General features: G+C 41.3%; 2 protein-coding genes across 4 annotated transcripts; both read left to right on the top strand.

Annotated features, from left to right (window-relative positions):
• The first annotated feature begins 3518 nt into the window (after positions 1–3518).
• LOC134541692 (E3 ubiquitin-protein ligase MARCHF3-like) lies at positions 3519–12850 on the top strand. Its single transcript, XM_063385314.1, has 3 exons — positions 3519–3816; positions 8129–8445; positions 12507–12850. The coding sequence occupies exons 1-3, from the start codon at positions 3685–3687 to the stop codon at positions 12697–12699; spliced, it is 642 nt and encodes a 213-aa protein (XP_063241384.1). The 5' UTR covers positions 3519–3684; the 3' UTR covers positions 12700–12850.
• A 4879-nt stretch (positions 12851–17729) lies between these two features.
• Positions 17730–27014, top strand: LOC134541536 (E3 ubiquitin-protein ligase MARCHF3-like). Of its 3 annotated transcripts, none has more exons than XM_063385051.1 (4): positions 17730–18048; positions 18330–18487; positions 19907–20223; positions 26753–27014. In XM_063385051.1, the coding sequence occupies exons 2-4, from the start codon at positions 18356–18358 to the stop codon at positions 26946–26948; spliced, it is 645 nt and encodes a 214-aa protein (XP_063241121.1). In that variant the 5' UTR covers positions 17730–18048; positions 18330–18355; the 3' UTR covers positions 26949–27014. The 3 variants fall into 3 exon arrangements, with proteins under 3 accessions (XP_063241121.1, XP_063241122.1, XP_063241120.1); XM_063385052.1 differs by having other exon boundaries at positions 18307–18487; XM_063385050.1 differs by having other exon boundaries at positions 17793–18048; positions 18285–18487.
• Positions 27015–27621: the final 607 nt, after the last annotated feature.

Genomic DNA, 27621 nt, shown 5'->3' with positions numbered 1-27621 from the left:
GCTGAAACAACTAAAATGTCCATCCAACCTGTACATGGCTATCAATGCATTCTTTGATAATAGAGAATGCCAGAGCACAATGGGGTACTATACGTACGTCAAGAAATTGACAAAAGAATGTCCCCAAGGGTCTGTCTTAGGCCCTTTACTTTGGAATGTGCTATTTGATGATATATTAAGACTCCCACTTCCTGAAGGATGTATTATATACGGATATGCGGATGATGGGTTGCTCATAATACCAGGAGCATCGCGAAGAATGCTAGAGGAAAAAGCTGACATAGCACTTCAGGAAATAGGTCGATGGACAAGCAAATGTAAACTTCAAATAGCCCCACATAAGATGGAAGCCATCATGCTCAAAGGAACACTCAGTGCAAACAGACCACCTGCAATACGATTTATGGGAAGACCAATAAGAACTGTCAAAGAATTAAAATACCTGGGTGTACATATTGATGTCCGCGGACGGTTTCAAGGTCACATAAAGAAAATTAGCACAAAAGCTATCACATTGTTCCAGAAACTAAGAACGGTCGCACCTTCTAACTGGGGGTTGCAGTTTGACACGTTGAAGACCATATATGAGGGAGTATTTCTGGGAGTAACGTGCTATGCAGCGGCTGTCTGGTACCAGGAATTGGAAAACTGTCATAAGATAAGGCCACTGATCTCAGCACAAAGAAGTACCTTGATCACAATCACCAAAGCATACAGAACTGTGTCGACAGAGGCACTACAGGTGATTGCTGGAATACCGCCAATAGACTTGGTAGTCAAGCAAAGAGGAGAACTGGCACTACTGGCATCCAGAAAGGCGATAACACCTGCCGATAAGAAGACATCAAAGGAACTACTGCTGGATCAATGGCAACAAAGATGGGACGACAGTGACAAAGGCAGACATACATACACGATATTCCCGAATATCAGGGAAAGACTTCAGAAAAAATGGATCAAGCCAGAACACTATGTAACGCAATATCTATCTGGCCATGGTAATTTCAAGGATAAGTTACACAGTATGGCCCTGGCTGCCAATCCAATGTGCGTAACCTGCCTGGTTCCTGACACCGCCATGCACGTACTACTGGAATGCGAAAAAGCTAACGACCTGAGAAACATCGCAGCAGGAGAAGCTGAGGCAGTCAACTGTGACCTCCAGAACATAAGGAACATGCTAAGCAACAAGGAAAGCTATGGAATCTGGAAAAGATATGTGCTGGCGCTTGGCAAAAGACTAGAACAGTTTGACACATGGTTTGAACAAGAAGGCCAATTTGAAGAACAAGATGGCTGATAAAAGATGCGCACCTGCTCTATGGCCCTTTCAGTGGAAACCTCTCTGCTTTGTCAGAGAAGGTCACACTGAAAAAGTAACCGGTAAAGAAAGAAGATCCCAAGAGAGAAGAGCTGTGCATAATTACATCAAAAAAGTCAATGCGCCAGTAACAGTCCAACCAGGTCCCACAAATAACATAGAGGTGAAGGACGAGCTTAAAGAGGAGAAAGAAGGAGAAAACGAAGTTGAACAACCAGAAACATCTAAGCAAGAACCAATAAAAGTTCAAGAACAGAAAATCGGAGGTATTGACCCTGCCATGATCTACAGCAAATGGGAATACGACATGAGACTTGCAAGACTTGACGAACGAGACATCCAGAATGCAGCAATAGCTGAAGTGGTAAGAAGTATGGTGGGTGGGGGGAAGATAAATTTCCCAAACCTTCCACTTCAAGATAAACATCTCTTGGCAAGAAACAACCTACCCCTGGATGTCGAGGAACTCAAGGAACTCTTGCAAGTAAACTTTGGTCGATTGGGCATACCTCTGGATTTCCAAGATCTCAAAAAGCAAGCGGAACGGACCTTCGGACGTTTTGTATTCGATCATACAAAACCCTTTACAGGCTACCGGCTGGTAAAGAGAGAATGAAGGGACACCGCAGACCAGCTTACCACAAGTTAACCGATCAAGACAGAAACCACCCAAAGAGAGAGAAGAAGAAGAGGAAGAGGAGAAAAAGGAACAAATATTTTACTATTGGACGAAAAATAAGAAATCTTAATCTGTGGACCATTTGTTTTTATGCTCGAGACTTGGAAGGAAAATTTTATGTGTGGACAACAAAGATCTTAAAAGAAGACATTCCATGTATCCAGTATTTTAACAAGATGACCAAGATTTTAACTATGTACTCAAAGAAGACGGAACCAGAAAGCTATGGTTGGAAACAAGAAAGCAGGAGGAGGAGTGAGGCTGCGGAGACAGCAAGAAGGACAAGGAAAGGCAAAGGAACAGTCACAGAAAGAGTGGAAGAGAAACACCAGAAGGAAGTGAGGTCTGTGCCCTTACATGGTACTGTGTCAGGGTCAGGTCAACCGACCTGTCACAGTGGCATGTGAGTGACCTCACTAAGGAAAGAAAGGATGTTTTATTAATTACCGCCGTGTTTTTATGAGTGGACTCAAAAAGGACAAGGAACATATTATCATCTTGACAAAGCTTTATTCTGGCTGCTGACATGGCGGTGAAAACAGAATGGGCAAGTTATTTTCAGGTAAAGGCGAATGGTATGATATACCATTCAGAGGAGTGAAGTACATCTGAGGCCAAGCCACCCAGGGGTCCTCATTGAGGTAACCTGGGTGTAGCAAAGAAGAAAAGTTAGTGCTCTTGGTACGCCCTCACGGGTTCAGTTCCAGGAGGTGGAGGAGGAGAGGCCAGGCCGGGCTTTGCCCGTAAATAACTTGTCCTGGTGAGTGTGTGATGATAAAACATTGAAGGTACTATGCCAATAACCTTGGGCGAGCGGACGGGGATCGCCGGCGCAGTGCGTGCGGACGCCGACAATGACCGTGACGACCGCCGTGTTTGCGGGCGCAGCGCCACGCTCTCGGCTCCATATTCCCCCCCTTCCCCCCCCCCCCCCCCCGTCAACAGGAGTCCACGCTTCCCACGCTAGTTCCCCGCCACTTGTGGCGTCGCCGGGCGACCACAGCGCCCCTGGCGGTGGAAGGCCCGCGCCTACCAACCCTTGAGTGGACGCTCATTCTAAACACATTTCCTAGCGAGAACTAGCAAAAATAAATAAATAAATAAAAATTATTGGTACTAATAGAAGGTTCTCAAAACGTTTTACCTTAATTTTTTTCCCCACAGCTAGAATTTGTAATGTCATACATGCTTAACATTCAAATTACACGCTTTCATTTTAAGTAATAAAAACTGTATTACATGTAACCACAAAAGTACTAACATATCTAAAGGAACTTTTCCTCCTTTTCACGAATTTTCACCCATCAGCAAATAAATTTGAATATTCCTCCATTTACACCCCTTACCCAGTGGATGCTCAGGTTAATACTTGGGCAAGGTTACTAAACAATATTTTTTTTATTTTTAATTATTAGAACAGTTTGTTGATAATTTACTCATAAATCTGCCTTTTGATGTACCTATATAATTTCTCTATGCAAAAGGTTAAACTAATCTGTGCTATATTCAGAAGTAAACAAACCATTATTATTGACATAAGTAAACAGTGTCCATATTTTTTTATACGCTGCTCTACTAACGTTTGGCTCATCTTTATTGCCTTACACATTCAGCAATGATACACGACCCGGGCAGGACGGGCCTCTGTGTTCTGCCAGAAGACTGCTGATCGCCGAGCAGCCGGATGCAGTCTGCTGGGACTGCGGGAGGAGGGGCGCCGGTCGGCGATGACGTCACCTCCGGTACCTCCGGCGAGGAGAGGATGGTCACAGTCTCCTTCGCCACTTCGGAGCAGCGAGAGGACTCTGTCAACACGGTGAGCACTCGTGCCGAGAGTCATACTCTGCACGTGTCTGTCACGTGCTCGTCTGCGTGTTTGGTCCGGCGAGGAGACACGCTGCTGCTGTGAGACATTCTGAGGTTTAAGAAAACTTATGTTTTTCTTACTATACATAGTGGTGCCACCATAAAAAAAAATAAAAAACCCAAAAACGATATTTTCGTTGATGAATAATATTCATAGACTATTATGGTAAAAGGCCGTTAAGAAATTCTTATGAAATCTAAATGTTAGGTTTCTGCATTTTATGTCGGGTGGTTGCAAATTGGAAGGTTATTTGAGTTACATTAAATTCTCTAAAGATATGCATTTTATATATAGAGTAAGTCATCTGTAATTAATATAACAATATAAACCAACCAAAGAATTATGCTTATAGTATTTTTGGCTTTTTATATATTGTCCTTATGATTTTTGATTTCTTACATTAGTTTTATTTCCTGAGTTAGGTTGGTTTAAATGGGTTGGATTAGCTTCATTAAAAAAGTAGGTATTTCATACATATTATAAAAGTATCATGCAGTTAAAATAGCCGACATAAACCTAACCAACATTTCACAACCATTTATATCCATTGCATTTCTATATCTGTGATCACCGAGGAAGTTATTCTACAATTTCCGTTGACATCTAAACGCCATTTTTTCTCAAGTAATTACGGTGAGGACATTAATTATGAACAAGAAAAAAAATCGGTGCTTTGTAAATTTTTCTTAACACAGAACCCAATTACAAAAATGTGTCCAATAGCCACATATATTATTTCGATGGTTATTTATAAATGTTCACATTTAAATCTTTAAGGAACGAGGACTTCCATTCCTCAATGCATCTTCTAAACACTTAACAAATTTATGTATATTTATGTGAAAACATATATAACACAAAGTTTATTCAAACATTATTTTAAGGTTATCAATCATTATAAAAATATAAAAATTAAATAAAACATTATACATAATTAGTTGTTCTCAATGCAATTAAAACTCTAGTGCACTCTAGTATATTTTTTAAATTCTAATTTTTTCCAGTGTTCCATAATTTAACTGCATGTAGTATATATGTGATGCTCGAAAAACTTTATTTTGTATTTAGTATAAACAAAAGAATCGTTCAATAAAGCTTCCTCTGAGTTCCGGTAGCTCCCTGGAATGTTCTGGCAGGTGGACATGCGGGCGAGCTCCAGCGGAAATGGCAGTGGTCTGATGAGCCAGTCGCTGTGTTGCAGTATCTGCCTGGGGTGGCTGCTTCCTCTGTGTTCTGGTAGCTCCCTGGAATGTTCTGGCAGGTGGACATGCGGGCGAGCTCCAGCGGAAATGGCAGTGGTCTGATGAGCCAGTCGCTGTGTTGCAGTATCTGCCTGGGGTGGCTGCTTCCTCTGTGTTCTGGTAGCTCCCTGGAATGTTCTGGCAGGTGGACATGCGGGCGAGCTCCAGCGGAAATGGCAGTGGTCTGATGAGCCAGTCGCTGTGTTGCCATATATGCCTGGGGTGGCTGCTTCCTCTGTGTTCTGGTAGCTCCCTGGAATGTTCTCGCAAGTGGAGGTGCGAGCGAGCTCCAGCGGCAGTGGCAGTGGTCTGATAAGCCAGTCGCTGTGTTGCAGTATCTGCCTGGGGTGGCTGCTTCCTTTGTGTTCTGGTAGCTCCCTGGAATGTTTTGGCAGGTGGAGGTGCGAGCGAGCTCCAGCGGCAGTGGCAGTGGTCTGATGAGCCAGTCGCTGTGTTGCAGTATCTGCCTGGGGTGGCTGCTTCCTCTGTGTTCTGGTAGCTCCCTGGAATGTTCTGGCAGGTGGACGTGCGGGCGAGCTCCAGCGGCAGTGGTAGTGGTCTGATGATCCAGTCGCTGTGTTGCAGTATCTGCCTGGGGTGGCTGCTTCCTCTGTGTTCTGGTAGCTCCCTGGAATGTTCTGGCAGGTGGACGTGCGGGCGAGCTCCAGCGGCAATGGCAGTGGTCTGATGAGCCAGTCGCTGTGTTGCCATATATGCCTGGGGTGGCTGCTTCCTCTGTGTTCTGGTAGCTCCCTGGAATGTTCTCGCAAGTGGAGGTGCGAGCGAGCTCCAGCGGCAGTGGCAGTGGTCTGATGAGCCAGTCGCTGTGTTGCAGTATCTGCCTGGGGTGGCTGCTTCCTTTGTGTTCTGGTAGCTCCCTGGAATGTTCTCGCAAGTGGAGGTGCGAGCGAGCTCCAGCGTCAGTGGCAGTGGTCTGATGAGCCAGTCGCTGTGTTGCAGTATCTGCCTGGGGTGGCTGCTTCCTTTGTGTTCTGGTAGCTCCCTGGAATGTTCTCGCAAGTGGAGGTGCGAGCGAGCTCCAGCGTCAGTGGCAGTGGTCTGATGAGCCAGTCGCTGTGTTGCAGTATCTGCCTGGGGTGGCTGCTTCCTCTGTGTTCTGGTAGCTCCCTGGAATGTTCTGGCAGGTGGATGTGCGGGCGAGCTCCAGTGGCAGTGGCAGTGGGCTGATGAGCCAGTCGCTGTGTTGCTGTATCTGCCTGGGGTGGCTGCTTCCTCTGTGTTCCGGTAGCTCCTTGGAATGTTCTCGCAGGTGGAGGTGCGGACGAGCTCCAGCAGCAGTGGCAGTGGTCTGATGAGCCAGTCGCTGTGTTGCAGTATCTGCCTGGGGTGGCTGCTTCCTCTGTGTTCTGGTAGCTCCCTGGAATGTTCTCGCAAGTGGAGGTGCGAGCGAGCTCCAGCGGCAGTGGCAGTGGTCTGATAAGCCAGTCGCTGTGTTGCAGTATCTGCCTGGGGTGGCTGCTTCCTTTGTGTTCTGGTAGCTCCCTGGAATGTTTTGGCAGGTGGAGGTGCGAGCGAGCTCCAGCGGCAGTGGCAGTGGTCTGATGAGCCAGTCGCTGTGTTGCAGTATCTGCCTGGGGTGGCTGCTTCCTCTGTGTTCTGGTAGCTCCCTGGAATGTTCTGGCTGGTGGACGTGCGGGCGAGCTCCAGCGGCAGTGGTAGTGGTCTGATGATCCAGTCGCTGTGTTGCAGTATCTGCCTGGGGTGGCTGCTTCCTCTGTGTTCTGGTAGCTCCCTGGAATGTTCTGGCAGGTGGACGTGCGGGCGAGCTCCAGCGGCAATGGCAGTGGTCTGATGAGCCAGTCGCTGTGTTGCCATATATGCCTGGGGTGGCTGCTTCCTCTGTGTTCTGGTAGCTCCCTGGAATGTTCTCGCAAGTGGAGGTGCGAGCGAGCTCCAGCGGCAGTGGCAGTGGTCTGATGAGCCAGTCGCTGTGTTGCAGTATCTGCCTGGGGTGGCTGCTTCCTTTGTGTTCTGGTAGCTCCCTGGAATGTTCTCGCAAGTGGAGGTGCGAGCGAGCTCCAGCGTCAGTGGCAGTGGTCTGATGAGCCAGTCGCTGTGTTGCAGTATCTGCCTGGGGTGGCTGCTTCCTCTGTGTTCTGGTAGCTCCCTGGAATGTTTTGGCAGGTGGACGTGCGGGCGAGCTCCAGCGGCAGTGGCAGTGGGCTGATGAGCCAGTCGCTGTGTTGCAGTATCTGCCTGGGGTGGCTGCTTCCTCTGTGTTCTGGTAGCTCCCTGGAATGTTCTGGCAGGTGGATGTGCGGGCGAGCTCCAGTGGCAGTGGCAGTGGGCTGATGAGCCAGTCGCTGTGTTGCTGTATCTGCCTGGGGTGGCTGCTTCCTCTGTGTTCTGGTAGCTCCTTGGAATGTTCTCGCAGGTGGAGGTGCGGACGAGCTCCAGCAGCAGTGGCAGTGGTCTGATGAGCCAGTCGCTGTGTTGCAGTATCTGCCTGGGGTGGCTGCTTCCTCTGTGTTCTGGTAGCTCCCTGGAATGTTCTGGCAGGTGGACGTGCGGGCGAGCTCCAGCGGCAGTGGTAGTGGTCTGATGAGCCAGTCGCTGTGTTGCAGTATCTGCCTGGGGTGGCTGCTTCCTTTGTGTTCTGGTAGCTCCCTGGAATGTTCTGGCAGGTGGACGTGCGGGCGAGCTCCAGCGGCAATGGCAGTAGTCTGATGAGCCAGTCGCTGTGTTGCCATATATGCCTGGGGTGGCTGCTACCTCTGTGTTCTGGTAGCTCCCTGGAATGTTCTCGCAGGTGGAGGTGCGAGCGAGCTCCAGCGGCAGTGGCAGTGGTCTGATGAGCCAGTCGCTGTGTTGCAGTATCTGCCTGGGGTGGCTGCTTCCTCTGTGTTCTGGTAGCTCCCTGGAATGTTCTGGCAGGTGGACGTGCGGGCGAACTCCAGCGGCAGTGGCAGTGGGCTGATGAGCCAGTCGCTGTGTTGCTGTATCTGCCTGGGGTGGCTGCTTCCTCTGTGTTCTGGTAACTCCTTGGAATATTCTCGCAGGTGGACGTGCGGGCGAGCTCCAGTGGCAGTGGCAGTGGTCTGATGAGCCAGTCGCTGTGTTGCCGTATCTGCCTGGGCCAGAGCGAGGAGGCGCTGCTGTCTCCCTGCCATTGCGTGGGCACACTGGCCTTCGTGCACCGCTCCTGCCTGGAGAAGTGGCTCAGCATCGCTGGTCGCGACTACTGCGAGCTGTGCGGGCACAAGTACCGTGTGCTGCGGGAACATCTTTACAGCATGTGCGCCAGCCTTTGGGCCTGGGCGCTCCACCCCAGTGTGCGGGAAGATATGTACCATGGTGCCTGCATTGTGGTCTTTTGGTAGGACTGACAGGTTTGCAAGTCAAATCATTGGATTTAGCTGTAAGCTTTTAGCTCATACAGGGACTAAATAGTTAGTGTGCAGATGCTTTTAAAGGACATGATTGCTAGTCACAAACTGTAATTAATTATTTGCTTTGTTAGAGTGCTTCTATGGGACTTAAATAGGTAACTTATTATATTTATGTGGATTATCAAATATAACTATTTTTTGCACATAACTATCCTTCTTTTAATTTTACGGAATAATAGTTTTATAATTTAAAAAAACGTTTAAACCATGAATTAAAATAGCTGCTCATAATGAGACACCTTTATAACTGATGTATTTACACAAGGCATTGTTCTCACATTTGGCAGTGTAGGTTTTGCAGCAAAATTATTTTTTTTCTAGAATATTTACTTCACATAGCTAGGGTAAGAAGGATGGCGGTTTCCTAAATTAGTGACTATTTAAGAGGACATTAGTGTTTATTTTAATACTGTGTAGATCAAAGTTATAAATCAAAATACTTGTCTTTTGTCACATTTAATAAATTTGTTTATATATTACCTCTTCGTGATTATCACCTTGTGAACATTTCTTAAGATTTTAATCATTTTTATTGTTTTCTTTGACAACATACGTAAATAAATTTTGATACTGGCCTAGTGAATAGTGCTCACACTTCGATAATATGAAATGTCGTAATTTTGAATAACATAAGCATGTAACTTTTATTATGGGTAGCATAAAATATATAACAGAATTTAAGAGTTATTTTAATAAAAAATACCTTTAATATCAATATATGTATCTCTCTGCCACTAAGCCAGTTGTATACTGAACAATATACAAGACCATTCAAAGTTTATGGACAATAATTTTTTTTTTCAATGTTTGATTTTATAATGTTTATATTTAACAGGAGTGCCCTATAGTCTGGCTCATCCTAGTCAAAGCATCACAAATTAAGGAACAGTAGTTTCATTATTTTCGTAAGCCCTAGAATCGTTGTTGATATAACATATTAAGTTTCTTTATTTTCTGACATTACAGTGCGCTCAACTCTCAAAAAGAAGTCATTATGCATGTGACCCATTTCAATCGTCTATCTGACCTAGCTGAAGCATACTTGCAGTCAGAAGAAATAAGAAAATAAGAATGTTTTTGCAAGTTTTCCGTGATATATTGGCTGAAGCATAAACTTATAAAATAATTTCGCGTGGTTATAAACTAATTCAAGTTTCCTCCAGCACTACTATCTGAATCTATCAATGATGAAAATGCGCAGGCCTTATTAAGTAGGATTTAATTGACACAGTTTGAACTTTGAAGATTTTAGCGGGCTCAGAATCACTTATATACCAACTCTGTGCTAATATTAGGTCATGTCAGGAATGAAGCTTGCAACACTTACCCCATGAACATCATGCATTTGTTAGCAATGTCACTCAGCATCCATCACCACAATGATCTGTTGCTCTTTTAGGTACTGAAGAAAAAATGCACCATGCATGCTGTTTGTTAATAATTTTATTTATTTTTCTAAATGAAAAAAAAATACTTAGGCCTATCTTAAGCTTTTTCTAGTAGCTACTTGATATTTGCAAATGAACAAGAAAAAAAATACAGCAATTATTTAATGCTTTCCTTTTAATTAAAAAAATATATACATTTATAGCAGTATAAATGTTGGTTCAAGCACGCACATTTTGAAATAAGTTTGTAATATTGTAATACACGAGAAACGTTTTGTCTTCTACATTGTGTTATCCACAATTGCTAGCTATTGGGCTTTAAATGTGTTGAATGAGTTTTCTTTAATTGTTTAGCTTCTATGTCCAAAGAGCACTCGTATTTTCTTTAATGTGTATTAATCATCTTACAGCTGGCACTTGTAATAGGAGAATTTTAAATATATTTTTAGGAACTGGAATACTTCACAGATTCAATTACTTTTATGTTGTACTTCATAGTCCCATACACATTCGAAAGATGCCGATTGATTTTTGGTCGTTGCTTTCTGGAGTGTTCCCTGATGTGAAATGAATTCGCCATATTTCCTGGTCCCTATATATTTTAGTGGTTCTACATGTTGCTTCAGTAGTTAGGGTTTCTGGTGGTGAAGTTAAACATTTCGGACTCAGGACTGGGTTTAATGTGGTCCGTACACATCCATACTGCAGAAAGCAATGCTGAACCACTGCAGAATCATTTCAACTAGTCTGCCCTAGTCACGCCAGGGCCATATAGATATAGCCAAGATGGAGAATCCAAAACCACCTTTTGGGCTGATCATCCTGTTTTATCATATGCTTTTGAGTGAGGTGGCATAACGATAACACACTGGATTGTCATTCTATAGGATCCTAGGTCGTTTCTGGTCAAGCCATCTATATATCGGTTTTCCTTCGATTCTGGAGTGCCAGATTAATTTTCCGATATCGCTGGGGAACTGTCGCCTCTAATGACCTCGCTATCGACAAGACATCAGTCTTTGATCAAGCCCTATGGGGTTTACAAAAACCAAGGCTTGATTACTATCAAGGTGTTATTGTATTCTAATGCTCATCATTCCAAATATTGTCCAAAAGTTGGTATAGTTTTGTTTAAGACAGCGTGGTGGTGAAATAAACCGGGAAATGTTTGGTTATCCAATTGTTATGTGTTATTGAGGGCCACGTGGATAGAATAGTTTCATTTCTCGCTTCCAAACAATGCGGTCCGGGTAGCGGTCCAGGTGGGGCTGTAGTAAACGTGGTGGAGTTTGCCGTGTGATGGTTGGGCTTTTTTTGGATACTCCCGTTTCCCCCATTCATTCACTGCGTTCACGCTCCACATTCATCTCATCACCTTTTACTGTTCATAATGTGTATGAGTTCATGAGCCATAAAGTCTGAATTCATTTAGTCACATAATGTGTTAGACCAATGAATAATTTTCACAATTAGGTACTTATTTACATTTTTTGCTGCTGTAAAAGTAAATAGGAAGGTTAAGGTTAAGTGTGTTATTATATAAAATTCTCGCTAAAATTTAATTATTCTATTTTTTAAAAGTAGTATTTCGTTTGTCTAGGCGATTGAACTAAACTTGGTTTGGCTATGCTATGGCAGTGACGTTTAAAATTATTTTGTATAGTGACATTGCATGAAATATACAAAAATGACTTTTTTTTCGACCGCGAAGTTGCACGAGTGACTGGAGATGTTTGAAGTGTGAGTGGCGATGTTGCACGAGAAACTGGGGAAATTTGAAGAGTGAGTGGCGAAGTTGCACGAGTGATTGGAAAGATTTGAAGAGTAAGTGGCGAAGTTGCACGAGTGACTGGAGAGATTTGAAGAGTGAGTGGCAAAGTTGCACGAGTGACTGGTAAGGTTTGAAGAGTGAGTGGCAAAGTTGCACGAATGACTGGTAAGGTTTGAAGAGTGAGTGGCAAAGTTGCACGAGTAACTGGAGAAGTTTTAAGAATGAATGGCGAAGTTGCACGAGTGACTGGTAAGGTTTGAAGAGTAAATGGTTATGTTGCACGAGTGACTGGAGATATTTGAAGAGTGAGTGGCGAATTTGCACGAGTGACTGGAGATGTTTGAAGAGTGAGTTGCGAATTTGCACGAGTAACTGGAGAAGTTTGAAGAGTGAGTGGCAAAGTTGCACGAGTGACTGGTAAGGTTTGAAGAGTGAGTGGCAAAATTGCACGAATTACTGGTATGGTTTGAAGAGTGAGTGTCAAAGTTGCACGAGTGACTGGTAAGGTTTTAAGAGTGAGTGGAAAAGTTGCACGAGTGACTGGTCAGGTTTGAAGAGTAAATGGTTATGTTGCACGAGTGACTGGAGATATTTGAAGAGTGAGTGGCGAATTTGGACGAGGGATTGGAGATGTTTGAAGAGTGAGTGGCGAAGTTGCACGAGTAACTGGAGAAGTTTGAAGAGTGAATGGCGAAGTTGCACGAGTGACTGGTAAGGTTTGAAGAGTGAGTGGCGAAGTTGCAGGAGCCAGCAGGCGAACCTGGGATATGTTGGAGAAGTGATCGTGTGTCTATGAATCTTAGGCTTCCCTCTGGTCGGTGGTTCGCAGCACATCCGTGGTGGCGCTGCTCGTGGTGGCGCGCGGCGGCGCGGGCCCGGACGACCCCTTCGCGACCGTGTTGTGCGGCGTCGCGGCGCTCGCGCTGGTGGTGCTCCTGCACGCGCTCGTGAGGGCGCTGCTGGTGGAGTGGTGGCGCTGGTGGCGCCACTGCGCGCGCATGCGCCTCTACCTCGACGACTAGCGGCGCGGCTCCTCATGGCTGCCTGCGTGGAGCATGTTGCCAGTCACACAGGCTCACACAGAACAATGTTGTTCTTTTTAATTAACTGCGTTGTAGTTGTAATTAAAAATAAATAACTTAACTGGCGATACGAGAGTCAAGCCAGTTTAAATCATGGAGATACTTATCCATGGAGTGGATGCATGTTATAAAGTTGAAGTCACTGAGGTTAGCAAATGGTTAGTAAAACACATTGTTTTATGCAATCAAAAGTTGGAAGTTTAATAATTTGAAAGAAATTCCTTGGCCGAATCTTAAAAATTCCATAATGAAGTGAGTATTTTTAAACACAATAAATCAGCAAGGAAACGGCATTATTTTTATTAAAGGCCTCATCAAAAATGGTTTTGCTGTACAAATGCAAAAGAGACAGTGAGAGGTCATTCTTACTTGACTTCAATTATTAATATGGCAAAGACTTTGCGCCCTTATTTCCTAACATTTTTACTCCCATGGTTAAATACAATAATAATATAGTATAAAACATTGACTACATACTACATACAATCTATGATTTTAACTAGGAGGTGGCCACGTCTGAATGATTACATGGTAACCGTGTAATTAATTTGCAGCTCATTATCTGCGCAATGTTGGTTATATGCATAAAACATTGACTGAAGTGTAGTGTTTGCAATGTGCGAACAGTTTTAAAATACTTATTTATTTTGGAGGTGTCTGTGTTTAACGACGGATATTCTCATTCATGCTTGCTTACCATCATCAGACATGGTCAAGCACCATTTCCGCAATGTTTTGGGAAAAATAATATGACGATGGCGAGGTGAAAAGTGGATTCACCTACGTCATAACATGCCGTCTCCTGACAATTCCTATCAACATGGTTTCAACTGCATCCACGCTTTGGACATTTCTATTGGAAAGTAAGTCGTTCAGCATCGGCATCACAGGTGGTTTACCACGGGGTTGGAATCCCGCTCTAGCCATCCTAGTAGCAGTTTTAACTGTTTCATGTATCACTCTAGGTTCCTTAATATAGGTTATGGTCATTTTCCCAATGTAGGTGCATTTCGTACGATATTTGTTTACAATCTGTAATCAATCACCTTGCTGTTGACGAGACACAAGTCATAATAAAGACATTTGTGTAGTTTGCAAGCACAACTATGTCATCGTTATCATTTTGTCCGGGCCCTGAAAAAAATTCTGCAGTAAACAGACCTTGATAGAAAATATTTTACTGAAAAACTGTTTCCGAATTTTAAAAATTCAGTCAATGATAAACGCCATTAAAACATTTTCCAATCCTACATACTGGTTATAGTTCAGTTTTTTATTTGGTTTTAGAGTGTAATTTACTGAGAAATGTTTCTGTTTTTTAAAATAAATACTATCCATATTTATACTTTCCGTTATCTAGCTTGCATTTTACTGAAAACTATATCTGGTTTTTGAAAATTATCTTAATTATAAACTCCCTTAATTTTTTCCCAATCCTACATATAAGTTATATTTATACTTTTCGTTTTTTAGGGTGTATTTTTTCGAAATTTAAAATTTATTTAAAGTTTTACATTCATTTTCAATCATGGTAATTCTGGTAACGAGTGTTAATATTGGTAAAGGCAAGCACAACATGACGTATTTTGTATAGTTCGTTGTAAACCAAAGCACCAAACACTTTTAAACTCACTGGCGCTCTTGACCGACGGAGAGATCGCTAGCTCAGTTCCTGGCGCGTACAGGCGATGCACTAGCGCGTGCCGTCTTGCCACTCACGAAGACGTACAATACTTCCAACGAATACAGCCAACTTGCACCGCGATGATTCGTGCACATTTCCCACTCAACTTCAAGTGATACATGAATAGTTAATATTATTTCATGTATTCGAGTACCCAACACATAAATCACTGGTTGCATCATATCCTCCTTTTTACCGTACGGAAATCAATGGATAAGTCTCGTTGAAACTTATATTTGTAGGTAAGTTGTAGTTCCATGCTGGGTCTATGATTATTGGGTCCATGCAAGTTTATGGCTCCTATTTACGAGTCTCGTTTGCAACCACGCCACTCATCCCCTCGTGGAAGCAGGTTCCCACGCCGAGGGCTCAGCGGCGGGGATATAATTGGAAGGTTGGCGTGTTGTCCACTTGAGCCACAGTTTGCGACTACACGCCAATCAGAAGCCCTCGTGCAGGGAGGAGGGGAGGGGTGCGGGCTGGAGCACACTCGACCGGCGCTCTCCCGCCGAATGCAGTCCATTGTGAGATGTGCCTTGTTCCTGCGCCGACTGCCCTGCAGGAAGGGGAAGAGAGGGTTGACACGGGGTGAGGCGGCAGCCGTATCCCTTACACAGCCACCCCCGAATACATGCGTGAACGCATTATTCGAGTTTCTTTCACCGCAACCTCGATTACACCCTTTCATCTGGATGAAGTCATACATTATCTAGATCATCTCCCATTTGAGCTTCATCACACAGACTGTCTCAATACTGTCAACTACTAATGTAGGTATATTATTGAAGTGAAACCTAGCTACAACCGGTCTGGTAAGTCAAGGTTTATGTCGCCAGCGTAACGAAAGTGTAACACTGATAAAGCAGCGTAATGTGCGAAGATTGCTCGATGGTGGAGGGTGGGAGAGGCTCAGGATTAGGGCATTCGATAGCATGTTTGCATTAAAGAACACTGGCAAACATGCGCGTTTCCACACACACGTGGACTTGATTACGCATCCTTTTACATACTAGAGCACTATTATTCTTGTACACTTGCATACTTGCACTCATTCTTAAACACGTGCTGTAAAGTTTTACTTGATACACTCGTAGTGACCACACATCCATGTGTTTTTAGTAAAACGATTGGCTTTGAGTTATTTATTTATTCTAAACACATAAATATGTGCATGAAAAAAAATATTATAAACAAAATAATCAAATATTTTTAAGGAGGAAATTTTATAATTATTCAGTAGTTTCGCTATTTTTTTTTTTTTGGATATGAGAGTTGACATAAAATGGCCATATTAATAACCTACCATTAAATTAAAAAATAAATATTTCATGTATCAAAAAAATTCTTTGCATAGACAAATATGATTGAAAATCGTATTACAATACTTTTGTCTTAATGATGGTATATTATAAAGGAAAATGTTGATGTTAGTAATCGCAAACTAAAGTGGTTCTTAAATTATCATCCATATGACATAACTTGATATTAAACTGTTTCTTATCAAAACCTGACATTTAAATAGTGTATCTTTCGTGGCTACTAAATACAGGCTTCAATGCACTATGGCAAATTTCTATAGTGTTCCTTTAACCATTCGCATAATGGTTTCTGCATGGAGTACGTTAATTTTCGGTGGCTTTTAAACATATTTACAGGATTTTGTTTGGTTTAAGACTAAATTAGTTGAACTTAAGACATGACGTCAGTAAACAATTTGCCAGAACCACGTATTTATGTATAAAATTAATATTTGAATTCATGCTTACAAATAAAGTTATTATTAGAAAATTGTTTTTATTTTTTGTACCACTAGTTTCTAATACCATTATTTTTTATACATTGACATGCAACAAAATATTTTTCATAAACAAAAATAATAATGCACTCATATTGTAGGCAATGCATCCAACATGCTTTTACTACATTATTTGATCCTATGAATTTTGAAATGTAATAGTGATACTGAAGAAGTTGTGCTAGATTTATTTAAATGGTTTGATTATTTTCTGTTTATAAAATTAATGAATTAATTGGTTGTTACTTTTAAGGGATGACTAAAGCACTATAATCATGTTACAAACCTTAGTTATTAACAATCATAAAAAGTAAACGTGTAACCTATTTAGTTGTTTTTTAATAAACGTTAACGTTAAATATTGTTCGTAGATGAAATGGACTGTAATTAATGTATGATTTATAAATGGCAAATATTTAAGCTTTCACCTGTTAAGGAAAAATTCTGTTTCCTGATAGTTTGTACAATGTGTCTCGTTGTACTGGTTTATAATATGTGCAGTGTACGAAGGGAAGGTATCACACATCTTCTTTCCAGTCTCATGTCGAAGGGGACGATAAATATTTATGAAACTGTTTGCAGTGTAGTTTATTCATGTGCAAACATCTTAACTCTAGGTATACGGCAATTGGTAAGAGTAATAACGTGAGTGAAACGGAAGTAGCATGGGACGAAAATGTGTAACAACCTCGGTGCAGCCATCTGTAGAGGGTAGTGCGAGCAAAAGTTCACAGAGACAAAAGTAAACTTTATAATATTAACTTATTGATAAATTTTAACAAGATGGGCAGTATTTTTATAAAATTCCTTGCCGAAAATTGGTCTAAAGCTAGTGTTTAGTATTTTTTCAAGTCTTTTTCGCTTTTATCGGTGCCGTTTCACTATATAGTTTAAACTTTTACTCTGCAAATCGAATGATTTGATAGTCGACGTAGCTGACTCGGCAGCGAATTCTAGCGGTGGGTGCGGATACTGCTTGTGATTCGCGTCAAGAAATGTAGTTTTAAACACAATTTTCGGTTATTTATCATGCTCATCATTATTTTAAAGAATTCTATTTTAAATTTTGCTTACGAGTTTGGTATTATAAGTTTATTTTCAACATGAGAACACATACATTTTCTCGTGACCGAGGTTATATTTTTACACATCACTGGAATTTTCTTAAAAAAACACAATTTTTTTAATGAGGAAAAACACATATCAATAATTTCACTTGTAAATTTTGGTATAAATACTAAAAAATGAATTTGAACTACCCCGAGCATTATTAATTTATATAGGCCTATATTTAAAAAAATGAGAATACCTAAAACTATTTAAGGAAAAAATTTAATTTTTAAAAAAATCTTAAACTTAGAGCACTGTGATAGCTAAATTATTTATCGATTATATGGCCCTTAAGATTAAGTTCAAATAAGTTAGGTACACTATTATGCACAACAAGAACACAAGAAATGACTATTTATTTATATATTAAAAATAGTTCTTAGGCTTATGAAAAATAAGTGCCTCAGATTTTCTCACCCTCAGTTACAATAATGATTTTCGCAGTTTTGAAATTGTATTTTTGTTATACTTCGCAAATCCAGGAGATCATAACTAAAGCGAAGGGTTACTTAAATTAAATAAGCAAAATTATAATGCGATATCCTCGTTAAAAATTCCAGAAGCGCAATTCGAAGTTAAATGAGCATGATATCTCGAGCGTGAAAATGACAATGTGTTGATATCAAGTTTTCCCAAAAACTATACAACTATAGAGTTCTAAAGTTTTTGGTTTGCCTCGAAATCTCTAAAAAATATACAGGTAATTAAATATAGCACTGAATTCCTTCAAAAGAGATCGTAATATTAAATTTTAATTGAATGCCTTGGGACACATGGAAATAAAAATTTGTACATGTATTAATTCTCTATGTAAAACATGTATAATAATCAATGACACACAACGAAACATATAAACACAAAAAACAAAGCCATGCGAATATATTTTACACGGTGTATTGGTTGATTTATGATAACTTTATTGCCTTGCACATTCAGCAATGATACACGACCCGGGCAGGACGGGCCTCTGTGTTCTGCCAGAAGACTGCTGATCGCCGAGCAGCCGGATGCAGTCTGCTGGGACTGCGGGAGGAGGGGCGCCGGTCGGCGATGACGTCATCTCCGGCACCTCCGGCGAGGAGAGGATGGTCACAGTCTCCTTCGCCACTTCGGAGCAGCGAGAGGACTCTGTCAACACGGTGAGCACTCGTGCCGAGAGTCACGCTCTGCACATGTCTGTCACGTGCTCGTCTGCGTGTTCGGTCTGGCGAGGAGACACGCTGCTGCTGTGAGACATTCTGAGGTTTAAGAAATCTTTTCCAAAATATAGTCACTGTAAGCGATGCTTTTCTTGTGAGAACGCAGAAACAGATTTATGATAGCCAAAAATCGTTGTAGTAACGTAACTGTTTTGTTTGACTATATTTTATCCATTCTATAAGCCACACTTTTCCTTTAGGCTTATAGTTTAAATCCAGTTTCGTATGCTTATTTTGTGTGAATTAAATATTATTATAATAGAAGTATCTTACATAAGATTTTTTTTATGTTCTAACTTGTGTTAAGTTCAGCATGTCTAAGACATAAGTTAGATATACAATTTTATTTTAAATTAGGATTATATTATCCATTAAATTTTTTCAGTATCTGGGATTGAAAACACTTTAAACCAACTACATACAATGGTTCCCACTATGTTATGGATTATTACTCTGTTATAGAATTTTTCTGCACACATGGAACACTTCTTTCTTCAGAAGTCTACATTTTCAGGAGCTATTCAAGAAACTTGCAATGAAATTTGATTTGATTATTGAAATTATAAGTATAAATTTGCACTGTTATATTTTACAGTAAATTGTTTAACAGTGCTCGGGAGCAAATTTCACTGATGTAAATCGTCCAGTGCATGAATTTTCTGCAGTTTTCTAGATTACCGCTGTATACGGAAGCTTCCTCTGTGTTCCGGTAGCTCCCTGGAATGTTCTGGCAGGTGGAGGTGCGGGCGAGCTCCAGCGGCAGTGGCAGTGGGCTGATGAGCCAGTCGCTGTGTTGCCGTATCTGCCTGGGGTGGCTGCTACCATTGTGTTCTGGTAGCTCCCTTAATTGTTCTCGCAGTTGGACGTGCGGGCGAGCTCCAGCGGCAGTGGCAGTGGGCTGATAAGCCGGTCGCTGTGTTGCCGTATCTGCCTGGGGTGTCTGCTTCCTCTGTGTTCTGGTAGCTCCCTGGAATGTTCTCGCAGTTAGACGTGTGGGTGAGCTCCAGCAGCAGTGGCAGTGGTCTGATGAGCCAGTCGCTGTGTTGCCGTATCTGCCTGAGGTGGCTGCTTCCTCTGTGTTCCTGTAGCTCCCTGGAATGTTCTGGCAGGTGGATGTGCGGGCGAGCTCCAGCGGCAGTGGCAGTGGTCTGATGAGCCAGTCGCTGTGTTGCCGTATCTGCCTGGGGTGGCTGCTTCCTCTGTGTTCCGGTAGCTCCCTGGAATGTTCTGGCAGTTATACGTGTGGGTGAGCTCCAGCAGCAGTGGCAGTGGTCTGATGAGCCAGTCGCTGTGTTGCCGTATCTGCCTGGGGTGGCTGCTTCCTCTGTGTTCCTGTAGCTCCCTGGAATGTTCTGGCAGGTGGATGTGCGGGCGAGCTCCAGCGGCAGTGGCAGTGGGCTGATGAGCCAGTCGCTGTGTTGCCGTATCTGCCTGGGCCTGAGCGAGGAGTCGCTGCTGTCTCCCTGCCAGTGCGTGGGCTCGCTGGCCTTCGTTCACCGCTCCTGCCTGGAGAAGTGGCTCAGCTCGTCCGGGCGCGACTACTGCGAGCTGTGCGGGCACAAGTACCGCGTGCAGCGGGTTCCTTGTTATGGCCTTTGTGCCAGCCTGCGGGTCTGGGCGCTCCACCCCAGTGTGCGGGAAGATCTGCGCTACTGCGATAGTATGGTGATTCTCTGGTAATGCCAGGTCATTTTTAAGAAGTTTTATTAGTAGTTTATATAAACATTTGTATATTTATATTTTTATTAGATATAAATTCATCCATTAAGTCAAGTGTGGTAGAATGCTTTTATAAACATAAAATAGCCAAATTTATGTTAATTCTTTTGCTTTTGTTCATTTATGCTTTTGTTTACTTGTTGCTGTGTTTAGCTAAACATTCAATTTTTTTTAGTATTTTTTTTAAAACTATATCATTTTTAATATAAATCTATTTTTTTTAATACATCACCCAGAAAAAAATTTCTTCGAATTCGATTATTTCTTATGCTTCAATAAGGGGAAATGACAATGATTTACATTTGGTTTTTTTTAATATAAAATCGTCATAGTAATTTTATTTATTTTAAAATAATCATGAACTCACAGAAATGCATTTCGTAGCTTGTTGCTTAACTAAGTGGGAGTTTAATGCTCAAGAAATAAACACACTTATTCATAGTTTATGGATAGTGATTTGTTTGGTAGGTAAATTTTTAAAATAAATAGAATTAGGTTCTCATTAATCCTGTAGAACAGCACACTCTTATGGCATATATTTAGATCTTCTAATATATTTCTTTTTAAATTTAATCTGAATTTTAATGAAATGTACATTTGTAGAGTAAGCATTACATAGTAACATAATATATATTTTTTCTATCAGACTAATTTAGATTAAGTTTTAAAAAAAATCCTATTGAAACATCAAAATTGTTGCCATCTTGACAAGGATATATAACACAACAGGCTATAAATGTTAAATATTAACGTTTTTAAAATTAATCAACCAAAACAATTGCGGACCATAATCTCAGAATGAATGTGTTTGTTTATAGAGTATGAAATACTTATACAGGTAACCAAATTCAACTTTATTTATTTATCTTCTAATTATATATAGCCAGTAATTTTTGTTTTTCTTTATTTGTATGTTAGAAAAAAATTAATCTAGAAGTATCAAAGTTCAGTTTCATGGGATGGTTTTTGAGAAATCTCATGTGGATAGTGATCACCCGTTTTTTAAAATTAATCATGATAAATGGTAAAGTTGGTTATAATAGAAACACGCATGCATTTTATCATGTTAAACTGCATTGCATTTCCGTTACATTAATTTCACACTCAAGCGCCCAAATGAGTATAACTACAAAAAAGTAACGGAAATCTCAGTAAAAGAATGGCATTACGTTACACTGTATTACGTAGAGTCTCAAGGAAACATAAACTGTTGGATTATAGGAGTAACTGAAAAATTTCAGCACAAAATCCTTGCTCATAACGCGAGTGATGGCAGGGGTATCGAACATGCGACCGGCACCACAGAATGTAACAAATTAGCGGGCACAGCTACTCACAACCCGCTCACATAGTGTCTGTTCTTCATGTGGAAAAAAAATGAACCATGTCATACTCAGTTCATTTTTATTAATATATATATATAGATAATTTATTTTAAGGTTTAATGTTTATGCTATTTTATATTATTTTAATATTTTTTTTAAATTTAGACATGTAACAGTTCTTCGAATTTTCCTATCAATTTAACACAAACATATTCAGCTGTAGAATCATTGTTTGAGAACTCTCGCTAAGAAAGAATAAGTAAATTTAAAATCTTATATATTTCGTGGCATTTGCCACATTATGAATATGTTCCAGGGACGTAACTTGACTAGTTTCAATATGCCCCTCCCCCACAAACATTTTTCTACACCTACCAACAAAATCAAATACCTTATATCGCCAAAACATATAATTACACTTTTACAAATATTTTTATCAATCTTAGATAATTAGTAAATAGATTTATTTGCAGTCATTAAATTTTTTATACAAGAAAAAAGCCAGATTAATAATCTTACAGTAGAAAATTTGGTATATTTTATCACAATTATCATAAATGTAGTAAATAAAATGAAACGATTTATCAAATGTTATCGGAATATCTGTATAATCAACAGACATAACAGGATATCAATTATGACAAATACAGATAATATTAATAACAAAATATGTTTCTCAAGTTGATATTTTGAGTATTATACTTAGACATTTTACACAATCCCTTAATCTATTGACGAAGCATGAGAAAAATGAATTTAAACTCAGAAATATTGAATTTAAACTACTTTATTGACCTTTTTGTCAGCAAAAGTTTTTACGTCCTCAAAAGACTTTTGAAACTAACTTGCGCTTTATTAATGTGATACTCAGGTTGGTTAGTAGTTGCTGACCTGTTAAGTTTCTGAGGTTTTTAGGATCTTTGGTTTGCTAAACTTCCTTTGAGTCAACTGTTACTGGTATTATGAAGAATATTTTCAATGTTGTCCTAATTGGGAGTACGCTTCTTCAAATCTGTTCTTATATATTAACGGAAGAAGATAAGCTGGTGTAGCTGTTTTCATATAAGGGCTTAAATGCAAGGCATGATACTTAAAACTTTCCACTTCTTTCACCAGCTCGTCCCTGTCTAAGTCTGCTTTATGTGTGGTGCCTGGTTCTTTGATTCTTCTCCATTCATTGTTTCTAATAGGCTGCATTGAGGAAACCAAATAAACTAATAATATTTTTATAACTTGAAACCTTTACCTCAGTTAATTCAGAATCGGCTATATTATTTTTTTAATCAACACAAGGAACTTTTTTATTCTGACAATTCATAGCTTTTATCTTCGCCCTTTCATCAAACATCCGCTTCTTCTTCCTTACCCATTCTTCTTTAAACGGAAGATCTGGGTTAAGCTTTCCTGGCATTTCTTTTGCTTCTCTGATTGCATTAGTGGAACTGTTTACTTTTCTGATTCTTATTACAAGATCAGACAGTTAATATTTTTTTATGATCGATCCATATTGACGATCAGATACTGGCAATTTATTAGAAGATAAGTTTTTAAATTTTTTTTCAGCTGTTATTGGGCTGGTCCTCAGATCATTTAAAACATTTTATTTTTTCTGGATGCTTATATATATCAGCTATACAGGATTTATCAAAATTCATGTTACAACGCTTGAGGGTAGAAAGCTCTTATTATTTGCAACCATTTTTGCCAGTTAATATGTTGCAGGAAACGAGTAGTTAAGCCCCTGTAGTCCAAGAAAGAATCAGCGTAGGCAACCCGTTGTAGAGTGTTATGTTGTGGATGTGCGGGCGTTCGAGTAGAGAAAAAACCTTTTTAATCGTGGCACAGATTTTAATTTCACTCTGAAATCAATCACAGCTTCGGCTTTGTTTCACAACACTGATATTGTTGCATACGTTTTAACAACGTGACAGCCTAAAGTAACGGCTCAAAAACACGCCCACCTTGAGCGACACAGAGGTGGCAACGGCGAATCATGTTTTCACGGATACGCTGGAGCATGTGTGGAGTCGACCTTATGATTTCGAACGCTTCAATGATTCGCTGTGTAAGCTCTTCTACCATTTCTACTGGAGTAGCGTAGATAAGCCCTTTTATGTAACCCCACAGAAAGAAATCTAATGGGGTTAGGTCCAGTGACCTTGGCGGCCATGCGACAGGGCCCGCTCGTCCAATCCAATGGTTTTGAAATGTTTGGTTTAAATACTCTCGCACTTGCAGGGAAAAATGAGGTGGTGCCCCGTCATGTTGGTACCATATCAAACGTCGGACATACAATGGAACCACTTGTAGAAGACCTGGTAGTTCGTTCTGAAGGAAGTGGAGGTATCCGGCGCCGGTAAGTCGTGGCGGAAGAAAAAAAGGCCCGATGAGTATGCCGTCAACAATACCGGCCACACATTAACTGAAAAACGTTCCTGGCGAGCTGTAACACACGTTGCATGCGGATTGACATCATTCCAAACATGACTGTTGTGCGAATTGAGAATAGCGTCTTGAGTGAACTTAGCTTCATCGCTGAATAAAATCGCTAACTCGGGGTTCCTCAATACTCTTCGAATGTACCAACGAGAAAAGGTCATGCGAAGATGATAGTCCATAGTCCGCCAGACCCATGTGTTGCACTTTTTGAAGGTGGTACGGGTACAAGAGTTGCTCATGAAGAACTCGCCAAACAGCCATTTTGTCAGCGTCCATATCGGAACCTTCTGCCCTTGTGCTTGTATTCGGACTCTCCTCAAATCTCTGAAATACATCTTCTTCAAAACTGGGAGTACTAACCCTGCGTGGAGCACCAGAATTTGGTATTGTGACGGCACATGTACCAGTATCACGCATTAGCTGAGTAAGTCTTGCAAACATGGTTTGAGCTGGAATCCTACGACCCGGATATCGTTCTTCGTACAGACGACGGGCGGCTCGTCCATTTTGTCTAGCTTCCCCGTAAACAAGCAGCATGTCCATGTACTCACTAAACGTGTACTCCATTGAGCTCCACTAAAACGTCGCCCTTTTCAGAACCACAGCGAAAGAAATGACACCACGAGTTTGCTTGTACGACAGAACAGTCAACGACAGACCACCAGTGATATCAAAACACACTGCGACACTGCGATGTCACGCTGCGCAGTGCTATGGCACGGCACGAACGGAAGAAAAGTGGTGAGGGCGCCACCAACGGAAGTAAAAAGTGGCGGGGGTCAGCATTCGACATCGTACAGTCCTCTCGAGCACTGCCCGGCGTCGTAAACACGTAATTCATCACAGCATCGTCTGTCTCGCACAAAGCCCAACGGGTTGCCTACGCTGACTCTTTCTGGGTCTAAAGGGGCTTAACTACTCGTTTCCGGCAACATGTTTATTGGCAAAAATGGTTGCAAATAATAAGAGCTTTCTACCCTCAAGCGTTGTAACATGAATTTTGATACATCCTGTAGATTCCCTCTTAAAAGACCATCTGGTATAGCTTTGCAGTTTGAGAGACAGGGGAATATGCTTTACTAGAACCTCCCAGTTGTACAGGCAATTAAGTTGGCCAATGTAAGACTCTGCCTGCGTTGACCGGCTAGCAGCATTCAAAACGAGTATCTAATAGTTCTGGTTTATAATAGTAAACCTTGCTCGCACAGAATGAAGTATGCTAAATTAATAGAAGTACAAGCAGCAACAATTAATGTACCGTTTCTCCAAGGCTGTTATTAGGAAATACTCCCAAATCGATAATACGAAATTTAGTAAAATAATATTTAACACAAAAATGTAAAGTTTCATTCTAATGGAATAGCAGAGCATTGAATTAAAACTATATTACCGACAAACGGACAGGCAGATATGCACAGATAACTATAAGGTCCTTTGATTGCATGTGGACCCTAAAACTGTTGTGTTAAATAAAGGATTAGGCCTTAATATAGTTAAAATGTAATACTTTGCAATAAAATAAAATAAAATAAGAAACACTAAAATAATTTTAAATATTGGTGAGAATCCTTTGCTCATTTTTAAGGTCTTTTAATTTTGTACCAGAAATGTTTGACATATTTGTGATTGAAACGAATATCAAACACAATTTAAACAGTTCACAAGATTGTATAATCTAAAACAGCAAAAACTGACTTAACTGTTGGATCAGAAAATGCTAAAAACTTTAAAAGGTATTCCCAGGCCAATGACCCCACAGGTTTGTGGTTGTGATCAGCTGAAGGAATGCAGTTCAGACTCATGCAACCTGGGGGATTGGGACGGGATGGGGTGAGAACTGTCGCGACTCTCCAAGATTGGGTGGGGAGTTCCCTCAATGGTTCCCCGGTAGTGTTGCCAGACGTACCATCTAGGTGGTATTTGTAACATAATTCAGTGGTACGATCCATACGTATCACCGTGCCAGAGCAAGTTGGATGTTATGCAAAAATACCACGTATGCATCTTTCAAAACAAAGAATTCAGTTCATCTGCCATCCAAAACTTATTGTGTTCTAACACTAAGCTATTCAAATAGTTATCGATATATATGCCAACTTAGCAGCCAGTTACATCCCTGCTGTGTCGTGGGTCCGCACAGAGGTCTTTACTACAACGCCGAAATACCCCAACGCCGAATACCATAACGCCGAATGCCAAATTGACCGCAACGCCGACAGCTAGAAAACTGCTGTGTACCACAACGCCGAAATACAGTAACGCCGAAAAATGTTGCTGCGGGGAAGGGGGCCACAGGGGAAAAATTAAAAACAACTGAATGAATTTGTGTGTGTTTCTTAAATGTATTTTAACGCCGAAATACCACAACCTAACCTAAACTAGCCTAACCTAGCCTAACCTAGCCTAACCTAGCCTAACCTAACCTAACCTAGCCTAACCTAACCTAACCTTACCTAACCTAACCTTTGTGGCAGTCCTGAAATGACATTTTTCGGCGTTAATGTATTTCGGCGTTGTGGTAATTCGGCGTTGTGGTACACAGCAGTTTTCTAGCTGTCGGCATTATAGTCAATTTGGCATTCGGCGTTATAGTTTTCGGCGTTATTTTATGTTCGGCGTTATGGTATTTTGGCGTTGTGGTGCGTCCCCTGCGCACAGAGTTGATACTGGCCACAGCTGGCGCTCGGAAACACGCGAGCCAAGTGTGGGTGGTGGTCGGCAGCTTCTTCGCGGTGACGGTGATCGCGTGGACGTGCCTGCGCGCCGGCCGCGTGGACTCGGTGGACCCGGCGGAGGCCGTGTTCTGCTGCCTCGCCCTGCTGTCGCTGGCGGTGGCCCTGCACGTGCTCGGCACGCTGCTGGCGGAGTGGTGGCTGTGGTGGCGCAGCTGCTCGCGCGCGCACCTCGTCGCCGACTAGTCGCCCCACCGCCCGCTCCTTTACGTCACCTGCACCGCTTCCAATAAAACATAATTCCAAATATTACTACTTGTGCTTGTGACTGTAGCTCTTGCTGCGATTTTGACCTCAATTCTAAAATACCCTTCCATCAACACACAAAATATTTAGTCGCAGTTAAATGTCTTAATCTACAAGTGTCCGCTGAACTCTAAGCTGATACTGTTCCTACTTGCGTTTGCAAAGAAGCACGCATCTCTTGCAGATATTTACTCCTATTTTACAGATGAAATTTATACAATTCATCAAGAATACTCGTTTAAAATACTCAACTATCCATCATTCTTTGACTTATTATTTTTTTTTATTTTTTTTTCAAAACAAAGCTAACTCTTATATACAAGCATTTATTTCATTTAATTTTTGTGTGATGCATATTTTTAGGAATTTTTGTTACATCTGTCATTTGACACCTAAAACTAATACAAAACAATTTTTAAAAAATCGTAAATAATTAATTAAAAAGATAAAATACCATATATATTTTTATCCGAATAGTTTAGTGAATGAATCAGGGTTTGACCATTCGACTATGACACCGTAATTACACTTGAATGAGACAGTGAGTGGGACAGCTTCTGAAAGATATGGTTGGAGAAACAGTACTCCCGCAATGTATGCCATATTTCGCCGT

This window comes from Bacillus rossius, assembly GCF_032445375.1.
Source record: "Bacillus rossius redtenbacheri isolate Brsri chromosome 4 unlocalized genomic scaffold, Brsri_v3 Brsri_v3_scf4_1, whole genome shotgun sequence".
Classification (NCBI taxonomy): Eukaryota; Metazoa; Arthropoda; class Insecta; order Phasmatodea; family Bacillidae; genus Bacillus; species Bacillus rossius.
Note: the sequence above shows the minus strand (reverse complement) of the source record. Positions and strands in the feature narration are given on the sequence as shown.

What these genes read in the sequence shown, in the direction of transcription:
- LOC134541692 (XM_063385314.1), top strand. Translation starts at nt 3,685, where the DNA reads ATGCAGTCTGCTGGGACTGCGGGAGGAGGGGCGCCGGTCGGCGATGAC. An exon ending in GAGAGGACTCTGTCAACACG is followed by an intron (nt 3,817 to 8,128) that starts GTGAGCACTCGT and finishes ATATTCTCGCAG; the next exon opens with GTGGACGTGCGGGCGAGCTC. An exon ending in GCCTGCATTGTGGTCTTTTG is followed by an intron (nt 8,446 to 12,506) that starts GTAGGACTGACA and finishes GGTGGTTCGCAG; the next exon opens with CACATCCGTGGTGGCGCTGC.
- LOC134541536 (XM_063385051.1), top strand. Translation starts at nt 18,356, where the DNA reads ATGCAGTCTGCTGGGACTGCGGGAGGAGGGGCGCCGGTCGGCGATGAC. An exon ending in GAGAGGACTCTGTCAACACG is followed by an intron (nt 18,488 to 19,906) that starts GTGAGCACTCGT and finishes ATGTTCTGGCAG; the next exon opens with GTGGATGTGCGGGCGAGCTC. An exon ending in GATAGTATGGTGATTCTCTG is followed by an intron (nt 20,224 to 26,752) that starts GTAATGCCAGGT and finishes GGTGGTCGGCAG; the next exon opens with CTTCTTCGCGGTGACGGTGA.